We start from the raw sequence: 13,832 nt of genomic DNA, 5'->3' as shown, positions 1-13,832 counted from the left end.
AGCACTCAGCCTGGTCATGGTCATCACCTACTGGGTGAAGCCCAGGCATGGAGGAAGGTGGGAGCTCCTCACCAGCTGCCCTGGGATGAGCTGTAAGGTCTGGACCCAGACCTGTGGTGCTGTAATTTCACTTCACCTGTGTTAAAGCTGTGATGCGATGGCAGCCCCTCCAGAGGGTGGTCCCTCATGGCCCACGTGTGCCTCACCAACCCCGTAGAGGCACACGGCCGTTGCAGCATCCAAGGAAGCCCCTCTTGCCCAGCCCAGCTTCCCGGGATGTGTACGCTACCATGGTCCTGTCCTGTGCAGAGGAGCTGGAGGTGTCCTACATGATGGAGCAGGTGAAGCCACAGCACTCCTTGAGCAGGGTGAGGCCCGTTTTGGTCACGTACGGTGCGGAGGTTTGCTGCTCCCTGGAAGTCATCTTCTCTTTGGCAGGAGCTGTGGAAAGAGGAATCAACATCTGCCTGATGGTAAGGGCACAGGCCTACCACTGCATCTTAGAGTTCCTTTCAGGGCTAAGATGCTGACCCTCCTCAGACCCACAGCTGGGCATTAGCTCCTGCATCCAGGAGGCACATCACCATCCATGCTTCGTAGGTATCCACAGGTAGGACACAGCCACTGGGACCCTGGACTGGAAATGCCTCCCACCATGCTGGGAACGTGTTCCTTCAGTAATCATGAGGAAAAGGGGAAGAGGGTGGCCTGCCATCAGAGGCCACGAAGAGGGTAGGACTGGATGGATACCACAACTTGCAACCTTAGGTAATGGTGTGATGAAAAGTAAGGAGCTTTTTGGAAACTGTTAGATGAAGGACATCAGCCATAAAAGAACCTATTCCCATTCTCATAGGACAGGGTGGCTGGGAAATGCCAGGAGGGAAATGGGAGCATAACCTCTGAACTGATTCAGGATGTTGCCACAATGTGATCTCAGGCACCAGCATCCCTCAGGTGCCACTTCCCCTCATTCTCCTCCAGCAAGAGATGGCCTCCAGGTAAGCCAGGAAAGCAGTGAAATCTTGGAGCCAGAGTGCTTAGGGAAGGGGAGAGACTGCCAGGGAGATTCAATGAAAGGAATAAAACTCATCAACCACCTACTTGTTTTCTGGAGGTAGCTTTTGGAGAGCTTACTTTGCAAGAATTCTGCCATTTCCTTGTCTTCTTCCCTTTCCCTGTGACAAAGAGATTGGTTAACGCTCAGGAAGAGCAGCACGGCACCAGGAGCACGGCATGGTGCAGACCAGAGGACAGACTGCGCTGTCCTCAGTGCAAAGGGATCAATGGCATCCAGCTACCTGAGCCTCTCAAACTCCACATCATCCACCAGGAAATCCCGTGTTTCCACCAGCTTGTGTATCTGCTGCACCAGCTCCTCTTCCGTCTGCCTCTCCTCGTTGGTCTTCTCATTCTCTGCAGCACAGGGAACACATTTAACACACCAACAGGGGCCATCCCACCCATGCCAAGGCAAAGCTTGCTCTGCTTCTGCTTAACCCAGGAACAGATATGAGTGCGGGGGTAAAAGCCAACCCAAAGGAAGCTCCTGGGTGCAGACACATGCTGCTAAATAAGCAGCCACCTCATCCCAAACCGCCCTGACTGGGAGGGGACAGGTTTGGTGTCATCACACTGGGAATTTTTAGCTCCTCCCCAGAATTTTCCCTGGGGAGCTTTGCAGAGGAGCCCCTCAACAACATGTGCTCTCTGGTGGGAGACAACCACAGCTCCCCTGGGGCCTTCACCCTGCGCTGCTGAAAAGGCTGTGTACCAGGTTTTTTTTTCCAGACTCAGATGTCATCCTTCAGCCAGGATGTGCTTACCCCACATTTCCCATGGCAGCACACACAGCCTGGCCCTGAGCTGGGAAGGTATCAGAGACCTCTGAGCCACATCTTCCATTTGGCTGAGAAACCAGCCAGCGCCTCAGGTCTATAGGGAATTATCAACAATGCCCAGATGCTTCGCAAACACCCCGTCCCATCACTTAGCCCACACCTACAGAAACACTGGTTTTGAGCCTTATTCCCTTGCTGAACATGGTCCCAGTGAGCTCATCCTCTACATCTGACCTTTCAAACCACTGTCAGCCCCACTCCCACCCCAAGGATGACCACAAGTGTCTGCCTGGCTATTCTGAATGTGTTAGCTTTGGTTGCCACTTGAACCCCCAGACTGACCTGCCTCGTGCACGGTGGGACCCACTTGTGTCACATATCTTCAGGCAGTGAGTTAGTGAAGACCTGAAAAACTCTCACCTCACTATGAAGTCATGTCCTGTATAAATTGGTACATAAAGGTAAAGCTGGATATGTGAAGATGATAGAGATAGGGCTAAGAGTGTTAAATACAAACAGAAAGCTACTTAGGTGGAAACTATGACTGACTGTGCTGCAGCTATTTAATACCATTTCTGAATTCAGCAGCTAGCTCCAAAATCAATCCAGCACCGGATGGATCCATCTCCAGTCTTCCTTCAGCTAAATAATAATGGAGAAATTCACAGTATGGAGCAAACCCTGCAGGCTGAGTCTCAGCAGTTACCTAAACTATGTATTGATTTGCAGTTTAAAGTCTGCTGTGTATTGATCAGAGGTGCTGCTGCAGGGCTTTCAGTAGGAGGAACTTCTCATAATCATCATGTTGTTAGGAACATCCTCAGCAAACAAAGGTTTCTCCTAAAATTGTGGCCTTGTGCAGGGAGTGAGCTTGAGCTTCCTGGCAGAGAAATCTGGACTGAGGTCTGGGCTGATGGTCTCCTACCATGAAGAGTTAACCCAAAGTCTCCTGGCTGTGGGCACTGTCTCTGTGCTCCACCTGCCTGGTGGGAATAGGAGCACTTTACAGTGTCAATTGGGTGCCACAGGAATCAGCAACTTGGGGCTGCACACAAACATACCAGCTCTTTGGAGTTCATCAACAAGCTGCAGCCCTGAGTTAGAGCATGTCAGTGTTCACATACCCACCGCATAAATAACACACCTCTTTCCTGACTTGCTGATGTCAGAGCCCATCGTGACCATGGTATCACTCTGAATCAGTGAAGACACCTTGGTCTGGTGAGGCTTCAAGCCACAGGTCTGGCTGAGCTCTGAGTAAGCTCTGATGTGTTTGAGTCTTTATCTGAACCAAGGTTCAGTGCCCATTGTTACAGACGATCTGTTGCCATAGTCCTGCCAGACCAGGGATGTGCAGGATTTTTCCACCACAGTCTGAGCTGAGCCAAGTTGTAAAGAAGACAAAAAGAGCATCTCTGATGCGAGCAGCGTTTCTGCTCTCAGCTGATTCTGCGAGTGCTGAAAGGGATGGCAATGAAAGACAGAAGCAGATGAAGGAAAACCAGCTGTGTTTCTCCAGCTTCAGAAAAGGCCAAGTTTATCTCTGGTCCTGAGCCAGCGTTTAGGTCAAGTCTTGTTTTATGAACTAGAAGGTGTTTGACTAAAAGCCCACATGAGATTCGGGTCTACACTTTGCAAGCAGCTCTCATTTTTACGGCAGAATCCTCCCCTCCCCTGTCTGAACCTCCCTCTGGATGCAACCAGGTTGTATTAAATGGATCAAGACCTGCATATTAAGCCGCAGTTGGCTCTAAATGCATGCTGAAGACTCACAAGCACACGCATCATAGCGACACTGTGGCATCAGAGTCAAGGTTTCTTGCCAACGCTGGCTTTGGGATAACCTTGGGTACAGAACCCATGAGCTGAGCTACTGCTCTGGGGAACAGATGTGCACAGCTGGTCCCTTGTCTGCATCCAGGCATCACCCCCTGCTACACACTCACTGGTGCCAGCAAGCGCAGCATCTTCAGAGAGAGGCTTGTGGTGGAAATAACTAAGGTCCAAATCTTCATGCTTGGATGGATACAAATAAGCAGGGATATATCTCCCACCTGGTTCCGAAAATGCACCTAAAGTACTTACTGGGGGATGAATGAGGATGTCCTAAGAGGAGGCATAGCTGATGAACACAGCTTGCAGGGAAGCCTTTCCTGTTCCTTCTCATTCAGACCCTGAGCTGTTTGGATGTGCTTTCATCTGAATACTTTGGCTGAGTGGGATTCTTCAGAAAAACTAGGTTTGAGCTTTTCTGGGCTGTGAAGGGATAAGGGTTGCTCTGACAGGGACACTGACGGTCACTGGTCAGGATAAGGGAGGTGACAAAAGCAGCATTTTCTCTAAGCTGAAGTTGTCGTCACATATATTGCCCTGGACTGTTTGCCTCTTTTCAATTTCAACGATGAATTCACCTAAACCAGGGACATCACCAAGCCCTTTAGGCATGACATCCCCCCAGCACCCATCCTACTGCTGCAACCAGGAATCCTTCCCTGCCCCATCACTGACGCAGTTCTGACACAGCCACAGCAAGAATTCGTGGCTTTTCCCATACTTCAGGCCTTTGAAGGCATCTCCCCATCTGCTGCCTCCAAAGAGGCCCCTCCATGGTGTGCTCTGACACTGTCTCCTGCTTGTCTTAATCAATCTGGGGATCCTCCTTAGCGCACGTGGCGCATGCTGGCATTCGCTGCCACCTCACTCACCTCTGCTCCTCCTCCCGCACCAGACCAATGCTCCTCCTCAAGGGTCTCGTGGTTTTTCTGTGTTGCTGTTTCAGATACCCTCATTCCAGAGGCTCACACCCTGCAGCAGCAGCAGCTGGAGCATCCTGGGGTGGGAGCTCTTCAAGAGCTTCCTGTGTTTGATGGGAACCTTTCTGCTGAGAGCAGCGCAGGGCGCAGCTCTCCAGACCGTTACAAAGCCGTACCTGGAAGCGTGATGAGTTGTTGAAGCTCCTTTTTCAGCCGGCTGATTTCCTTACAAAGCTGAATGTCATCCATCCTGCAGAGACACAAAGGGAACCACTGAGAGAGGAAAGGTTCAGAACCTCCAGAGCAGCCCCCAACCAACGCTGGGAGGCAACGTGGGGAGCACAGATTAATCTGCCTTCCCATGGGAAACGGCACTTCATCTCAGAGCTTTTGGTACAGCTACATGGGTTGTGCCACTGGTTGTTGGCAAATAAAAGGTTTCATTGCTCTGATGACAGTGAAGCCTTATTAAACCCTGGCACATCCACCACACAACAGCAGCTGCGTTTCTCCTTCTCCTAAAAAATAATCCCCAAACAGCAAAACCAAAGAGAAGCTGCTGCCACAGTAGAAGATGTGTCATTTTCATGCTGCTTTAGTGCAGAATTAGAAAAAGGTAGAAAAAAGAACCACAACAGAGGAGGGAACGGTGCAAATGCTGCAGTGTCCACTGGGAAATAAGGTCATGTCAACTGGAGAAGAGAAGCCTGCTGGAGCTGCAGGCAGTGAAATCACCTCCAGTTCAAACCACACACAGCAGCGAGATACTGGTCAGGATGGGCTCAACGCAAATGTCAGCGCACATCGAGCAGCGACCCAAGGGCTGCCTGGCCCCATCTGCCCTTCCAGCGGTCTCTGAGGTCACATCAGCCTGCGGCCAACCTCGGCCAGCCACATTTTCAACCAAAGCATGTCAAGACCAACCATCTGACACTGTTCCTTCTGCTCTGAGCCCTCCCAGGGCTCCTTACACATTGTCCCTCTCTGGGACCATTAGGAAAAGCTGCTGCTTTGATGATGGACTTAGGACCTGGTGCCACCTTGAACAGATGTGCCTCTGCTGCCTTTTGAAGTACATGTTAGTAAAAGCCCTGTCTGCATCTTCAATAATCCTGCTGGTCCTTCCCCTGAGTCACAGCATCCACCACTTCTGGGATGAGTCATATTTGCTGGACCTACTTGAAGATATAGCTTTGCCAGCTGAGCAGAGGACACCAGAGATATCAATAAGGGAAGGGAAAGTAAAGAGACTGACGAAGAGGGACCCTGTGAGATATTGCTGGAGGAGGAGATCGTCTCAGGTGGATGCGAAGACTTCTTGGCTCTGTCAGATTTCTGCTCCATCTGACAGTGTCTTCCTTTGTTTGCCCACCACACCAAGCCAGTGCCTGCGAGCTGCACGTGGAGAAGGAGAGGTCTGTTTGGCCTTTTATAGCTTGCTCTTAGTCTCATGGTGGCCAAGCCCTGAGCTTGTACAAGGAGCACCAACAAGGTCTGCATGGGACACATGGGCAACAGGCTGACTGCTAGTGACACACTCACTAAAATTTAAACAGTCAAATGATAACTGAAATATTATTAAAATTAAATTGGAATTTAATGCTGTGAAAACTGATCATGAGAATAATAAATGGGCAATCATAAACATTCTCAGTTCAATAAACTGTAGAGATTGCAAAGATGAGCACTTGGAAGGCTGCTGCTGGAGCTGAGATTCCTTCTGCCACTGGGGATAAAACTTACTGCAGGCTCAGCCATAGCCACGGCAGCACTGCACATCCCAGGGAGCTGATCAGAGCACTGAGCGGTGAGGTGCGGAGCTCAGTCTCCCACAGGAATACCAGACCCTTCTTTTTGCCCTATAAAAGGTAAACTACTGGGAGCTTCATTGTTTTCCAGAGCACAGACGTCTCAGAAATGTTGGAAAGCTTTAGTCTGATATTTCTGACAAGAAGAAAACACTGATCACGATCATGATCAACTGACCAGATGGATCACTCCTCTGCTTCACAGCAACCAATGGAGAACTCCATCTCTCCAAGCCCCTCAGTTCAAACATCCAAAACATCACATTTTTTTCCCCATTGGGAAAATATAAAGCCCTCACAGCCCCAAGTGCCATCACTTTAAACCCTGTCCTGCAGAGCCGGGTCTGGGATCCCCCTGCTCCATCAGCAATGCCCAGGGAAGCCCTCAGCTCTCCCTGCTGCTGTGCTTTGCAGAGCCAATGCTCAAGCTCCCCACAGCACTTCCAAACCACCAAGATGTGTCATCCTGGCATTCCCAGACTTCCCAGTGACCGCTCTCTGCAAGCCCACCCCAGCGTGTGGTCTCTGCAGGTGATTTCCTTTTGTCTTCCAGGTGCTGGGCAAGGATGACAACAAATAAAGGGACAGGAAAAGCGAGGGATGTTGCGGTGTGACAGCACCTGTGAGGTTTAGGTACTGGCTGACTTGGAAAGCTTTTGAAGATTACACTTTTTACGATTTCCGAAAGTCCTTTTAAACCATAGATTCAGGTTGTGCCTCCAAGACATCATCGCTCCAAATCTGAGCCCCTAAACCAGCTCTCAGCTTCCCCAGACAGTGGATTTATACAGGCACTTCCAGGCTCTGGTGATCTCTATAGTGCAGGTACCAGTGGGGACCCAGGCACATTAAGAAAGCAGCATATTAAGTGCTGCAGCCATTGCCAGTAAAAATCACAGGCTCTCTGTTGAGCTGACAGCACAGGATCTGGGCTGACTATGGCAATGTAGTGGTATTAAAAAGCTTAATCAATGCAGACTATGGAATGCTGTCCTTTTCCTCCCAAACCATAATATTTCCCGATGTACCCAGGGAAAATGTTCTTTATCTGCTTTGATTATTGAAATGGACCCTGGAGAGAATCCTTCCCTGGCTGCAAAAGGCTGTGCTGGGAGTGGAGAGCAGGATGTGGTGTGGAGACAGGCATCAGGTACAAGTGCTGGTCCAGCCTCACTGTGTCCTGCTGATCCCAGCAGTCAGGGGATGGAGAAGGAAGGGAGGAGCTGGGAGTATGTGTAGTACTTCAATATTGGGAGAGGAAACTATGGTTGTGTGGCTGCTCAGCAGCCACAGATCTGTGTGCTGGGGCAAAGATGTATCTCCAAAGAGCAGCAATAAACCCTCAAGCCTCAGGTCCATTCTCAAGCCCAGCCCAAGAACCATGCACTGAGGAAGAGTATGGAGCCACTAGGAAGATGGGTGCTTGTGGTTGAATATGGAAACACTTAGTGTAGTTTAGGCTGTGCCGTAAACTCTGTTTGCACAGAAATAGGCTGGCTCAGATCATCACAGCATCAGTGTCAGATTTGTAATAGGGACCTATTCAAGCCCCTTCCAAGAACAAGGCCAGAGAAGTGGGAGAGGTTGTGCTTCCAGGTGGAAATGAGGTGGAAAGCAGCCTCTGTTCTGCCCATCCCTGGGACGGTCCATGCTTGATGGGGCAGGCAGAAGGCGCTGGGGGGACCTTGGGAAGGGGTCAGGTACTCACATGTATCGCAGCTCTGACTCCCTCCTCACCAAGATCTCCCTGATCCTCTCGATTTTGAAGAGCTCCCCTTCAATGTCATCAATGGTGGTGGTTGAGTCAGCCATGGAGACAATCTCATCCTCTGCAAATGGAATGGGAGCCACATTAGACAGCAGGAGACCTCAGATGGGTGCTGAGAGCAGAGAGGAACCACAGGGCTACCATGGGACCCCCCTGCAAACGCCAGGCCAGCATAACCACTACGCACGTGCACAGCTTAAACTCCTTTCCAGGCTTCTTGATACTCTGTGAGTGCTCCAAGAGGAGACAGCCCAACAGGCACACGGGAAGTCACCAACGTAAGCAAGAGCCTTGAGCTGCTGGCTACGGGGTTTGGTTTAATTGTGCTTTGCATGAGGCAGGCACTAGCACAGCCCTGCTCACTGCTGTGTCAGGTCACAGCCAGCTTGTCCTGCTGAGCATGGCTTTGTACACACATGCAATATGCATGAAGTGCCTGCAGAAAAGAGGACCTCAGAGGCCAGCAGCTCTCCAAGCCTTGGAAACAAGCAGCATTTCACCTGCTCACACCAGTGCTGGGCTGGGCTCTGTGGGCTTCCCCTGTGCTGAGCAGCAGGAGGACAAGGGGCTAAAAGCTGCTGAAGGGAAGGACAGGAATGTCTCTTGTTCAAGGCTCAGGCATCTCCAGCACAGAGCCATGAGCCTCTGTGTGCACCCTCCTCCGGGATGTGCCAGGAACAAATGTTGGGCCCATATAGCACAAGCTGAGGTGAAGTTCCTAGAGCTGCTCCCCTTCCATCACAGGATGGATGAAGACAACCCCCCCCCCCCATGCTTCCCAGCTCACAGAGGGAAAAGTCCCCAAGGTACCCAGCAGGACAGTTTGGCTTCGACATCCTCTGGAGCACTGAGCATCACCTCTATAACCCACTCGGGAAAACTGAGGCAGGGAAAGGGGTGGCACTTGTTCAGAGCGAGAGGCAAGAGCCTCACAGCAAAATGTGGGTGAAAGGAGCTGTGATTTCTGTCTAAGAGGAGCTCAGTGGCAAGCTCAGGGTCGGACAGGACAAGAGCCCAGCAACCTCCGTCCACTGCTCTGCCTCCCCCATCTCCACTGATTCACACACAGATGTCCCTCTGATGTCCCTGCTTTGCACGAGATGGTCTCACTGATTTGCACAGGGATCCGTGCTTAGTCCCACAGTGCTGGCACGTCCCACAGCAGCTCCCGACCCCTTCTATGGGGACAGAGGAGGTTTTACTCCCAGCCTGGTCTGGCTCTGAGAGACACATCATTGAGCTTGTTATCACTGGCAAGCAGCAGCACATTTAGCATATGCAGGTTAATCTGGCTCTGCTGTGATACACACACAGCACAGGCTGGGGACAGGGGCTCAGCAGCTACAGCAAAGCCAGATCACAAACATCAGGAGCAAATTCTGCTTCCTTTGGATCTTCCCAGGGCACATCTCCCCTGCACAGAGAGAGCTGAAAGCACAGACAGGGAGCACTGACTCCAGCAGCAGGATTTTCCAGGCTGAGGTCTGGGAAATGGAGATGTCAGAGCTGGAGTGTGTGGTTTGGGGATCCCAAATGGGACTTGGGCCACTGCTGAGGGTTACAGGGCAGCATTAAGGCACAAGGGAAAACACTCCGTACCCACTGGTTCCCCATCCATAATGTGAAACTGCTTGAGAAATCATTCCCAGAGTGAGGCATGTTTCTGTTGCCAGCAGAGGGGATTTCTAGCGGAAATATGAGTGGTTTGGGTTAGTGTCACTGGTTTGGAGGATAGTTTTCTGCTGTTTCTGGCTTAGAAATTCATAAGCACTGCTTGGAGATTCTCTCCCTCTCCTCCTAGCCGTGAAGGCTCTGTTCAGCTGATGCCAGCATGCTGAATCCTCGATCACTCCCCATCCTGAGCTGTCAGCATGCTCTCAGAAGCCAGCACCTGCTCAGGACAGGCTGATGGATACACAGGTTGGACAAAGTGCAGGGCAGGATCTGCTGCCCTCTCTCAGCTCTTGCTCAATGGCTTTGCTGCAGATCTGCACAGAAGCCCTCCCTTAGCCTCGTCTCTATGGGCCTGAAGGGGGTTGCTAAGGGGACTGGACTGTGGTTGCTACAGGACCAGGCTGTGGTTGCTAGGGGACCAGAGTGCGGTTGCTAGGGGGCTGGGATGCTGAGGTCCCTCATCCCAAGCATCCCGCTGCTCTGCCACCCCAAAGCTCCTCTTGCCCGGGGCATCATTCCTGGGCACATCATTGCCTAGGATCACTCTGTGACTCTACGACTGCTGCAGGCACACACAGCGCTGCGGGGCAGGGATGTCCCTGCGGGTGGTGGCCAGCACACAGATGCCACCACACTGAAGGTGTGGATGGTACAGTCGGTGTGTGCTTGTAGGCAGCCACTCCCTGAGATCAGGCTGTACTTCAGTGCAGCTCCAGACCTGTCAGGAAAATGCTGCCTTGTTCTGAGTGCTGCTGCTGTGAGCAGGGTAAACCAACAGGGCTGATTATTTGAGAGATGCACCAATAAATATGAGCTTTTCGCAGCCTTCATTAGCCAGGGACAGATCTAACCCTGCCAGGAGCACAGGGGTGGCTCTGGGGGAGGAGGACTGTCACTCCTGGCCTGGGTGGGAGGATGAATAACCCAGAATATCTTTGATCACCAGTGGCAGATGATTTGGCCGAGGTTCTCAGCCAGCTGCTTCCTGGTAGGTGAGTGCAGGGGTTTGTAACAAGTGGAGCATAGCTGCTTCTCCCTTATCATCCTCATTAGCAGAAGCCATTCTAGACAGGAGAGGTGATTCCTCATCTGCGTACACAGAGGGTGGAGGTGGTGGTGCTGGGGCAGGAGGCTGGGGCATCATTTCAGCCCATAGAGAGCTGCCCACAAGAGCAAGAAGGTTCCTGGCTCAGCTCTGGGCAAGTTCCCACCAGAGAGAGCGAATTCAATGTGTCTGGGACCACCGTGCCCCAAAGTCACCCTCCTCTAGGACACTCCCCAGCAGCCTCCTGTTGCAGGTTGGGAGTGTCCTGCAGGATGGGGACTGTGGACAGGGCAGACCAGGACTCGAGCTGGAAGGTGCTGAGCCCTTGGCTGTGCCCTCAGGGCCATGGCACTCCCTGTTGCTCAGGCAAGATGTGTCCTCAGGCACGCCAGGGAGCTGCCCACCAAAGCAGTAAGTTCTGCACAAGTAGCTCTATGGGGACAGTCTTGTGCCTGGAGTGGCTTCATTCAGGGCAGAAGCAGAGGGAGGGCAGCCCCAGGAGGATGCTCCTGCAAAATGAAGCCCACAAACCGTGGGGGAGAGCACCTGGACATGGGGACACAGAGGCCTCTGCACCAAAGCCATCCACTCATCCTCAAGAGAAACCAATGAAGCCATATGGCTGATTAACTGGCATCTGCCCAGGACCCCGGGTCACGATGCCAAGACCTGAGTATCTGAGTGAGGCCAGGGACTGGAGCATGGGATGGACAAGGGGAGACTGAGAGAAGCAGGTTGAAGGGTTGTTCAGACACTGGAACAGGGATTAGAGAAGTTGTGGGATCTCCATCCTTGGTCCAGGATCCCTCTGGAGAAGGCTGTGAGCAACCTGATCTACTGAGCCTGCTTTGAGTATCCCCAGAGGTCCCTCCTGATCTAAATTCCTCAGTGATTCCACATAATATGATCAGTCAATGACAACCGATTGTGACATAGAATCCCAGACTGGTTTGGGTTGAAGAGACCTTAAAGCTCATCCAGTTCCAATGCCCTGCCACAGGCAGGGACACCTTCCGCTAGAGTAGGTTGCTCCAAGCCCCTGTGTCCAACCTGGCCTTGAACACTGCCAGGGATGGGGCAGCCACAGCTTCTCTGGGCCCCCTGTGCCAGCACCTCAGTACCCTCACAGGGAAGAGCTTCTGCCTCAGAGCTCATCTCAACCTCCCCTCTGGCAGGTTCAAGCCATTCCCCTTGTCCTTGACTGCTAGCTCAGGAGATGCTTTCTCCAGGCAGATACAGGATGATGCTGAGTTCCTGAACCCCAGCAGCTATAGGCATGGGCCAGGTGACAGCCCTCCTGAGGCAGTGGTGAGACCAGAGGGCACCGTGTCCTGTGCGGTGGCAGTGACACCATACAGCAACCACAAACAGCAAGTACAAGCACTCGGAGCTCATGAGGGATTAAAACCCAGCACATCCTGCAGCAGGCAGCTGGGCAAGAGATGTCACTGGAGATGGCTCTGTCAAAGCTGCAGATGGGTTTCTTACACCCTCCCTAAGTGCTCGGCACCAGCGAGGGATTAAAGCATGTTTATTACAGCTGTGATCAAGCTCACAGTCCTGAGTGTCCCTTTGGGGATGGAGGGATGATGCCCATGTGCAGCCGTGCTGCCCCGGGCTCCCTTTGTTCCCACAGCTGCACACAAAATGGCACAGCCAGACACAGAAACCATCCCCACGATGCCCAAAGCACCCCTGACTGGCTCCATCTCAACCTGGCAATCCAGGGAAGGGAAGAAAGCTTCAACTGAAACTTGGAGATGCTCTTATCATCACACATGGCCCGGGGGGAGCAAGTATCATTAATGAGGAATATAATAGCCGGAGTCTTCCACTCCATATGGCTTTGGTGAAAACATTTAGACAGGCAGCAGCAAGCCTGGGATGAGTCGCAGCAGCAAGCCTGGGATGAGTCACAGCAGCACCAGCGCGGGGCTGACTTTCAAGCAATTTGCTTCATAATTAAAGTTGGGTGATTGACGGACATTGTGTTCAGGAGGGGTTAAAGCTCTTCCCTTGGGCTCCATCCCAGGGCGCCTTTAACCCAGCCGTACACTTTCTGTGCCTCAGGAAGCAGCAGGGCAGGGGGCATCCAGCCTCCCAAAACCAGCCCCTGCTCCACAAGCTTGATGGTGACGCACCCCCTGGCGCTGGGGCTGCCCTGTCAGAGGGGCTGCGTCCCCACCACCCACCCCGCAGGAGGGACACCAGCCTCCAGGACCACCAGTGCCTGGCCAAGCACAGTGGGCTCAGAGGACAGGATCCCCGCTGCCGGCAAGCCTGCAAACCACAGGAGTTCCCAGTGCAGCCTTGTCCCGTTGCAGCCAGTGGACCCCTCTGGCTGTGTCTGCAGCCCCTGGCGCTGCCAGCGCAGCCAGGCCCTGTTAGACAGCCATAACAACGGCCAGAGTGCACGGGTGGGACACCTGGGGTCTGACAGGGGTGCCATCGGGGCTTAGCCCGCTGCAGCTCCCACTGCGGTGTGCACACTGCCCTGTGTCACCTCCTGAGCACAAGAGGCTGCGTGTGCTCGGGGCTTCACAGGGTTGGCCTGAGGTTTCCAGGGGCGGTAGCAAGGAGCAGAGCAGCATTCAGAGACCAGACTCTGACTGTTGCCATGTTCTTGCCTATTACAAAGGTCCCCCAGGAGCCGGGATTTACAGAACTGCACCGAACCAGCAAACAGCCACCGCAACCCTGCTCACAGGCACCCAAGGGGGGACGCCCGGGCCATACCCAGCATCCTGAGTCCAGCAAGCGTTGGACCCTTCCCTGGACCACCCTGATGACACCCAGCTGCTGGGAGCAGAGGATCCAGGTGATGGATCCCACGAGGGAAGGGTCTCCACAGGGACACTTCCCAGGCAGGGAAGAGGAAACCTATTGCCATTCTGAAAGGCACAAAGGAGAAGGACTGAAACTCCAGGCATCTCCTCAAGGAGC

General features: G+C 52.7%; 1 protein-coding gene across 1 annotated transcript; it reads right to left on the bottom strand.

The window, feature by feature from the left end:
- Positions 1 to 325: 325 nt before the first annotated feature.
- Positions 326 to 8,231, bottom strand: LOC104399470 (uncharacterized protein C16orf45-like; the record flags this gene model as incomplete). The annotated part of the gene is made up of 5 exons (XM_010010589.1): positions 326 to 441; positions 1,105 to 1,178; positions 1,302 to 1,416; positions 4,771 to 4,844; positions 8,111 to 8,231. Coding segments are annotated over 5 exons (500 nt in total), but the record flags the coding sequence as incomplete, so codon positions are not given.
- Positions 8,232 to 13,832: the final 5,601 nt, after the last annotated feature.

Source organism: Nestor notabilis, unplaced genomic scaffold, assembly GCF_000696875.1.
Source record: "Nestor notabilis isolate BGI_N333 unplaced genomic scaffold, ASM69687v1 scaffold33262, whole genome shotgun sequence".
NCBI lineage: Eukaryota > Metazoa > Chordata > Aves > Psittaciformes > Psittacidae > Nestor > Nestor notabilis.
This window is presented reverse-complemented; position numbering and strand designations above follow the sequence as displayed.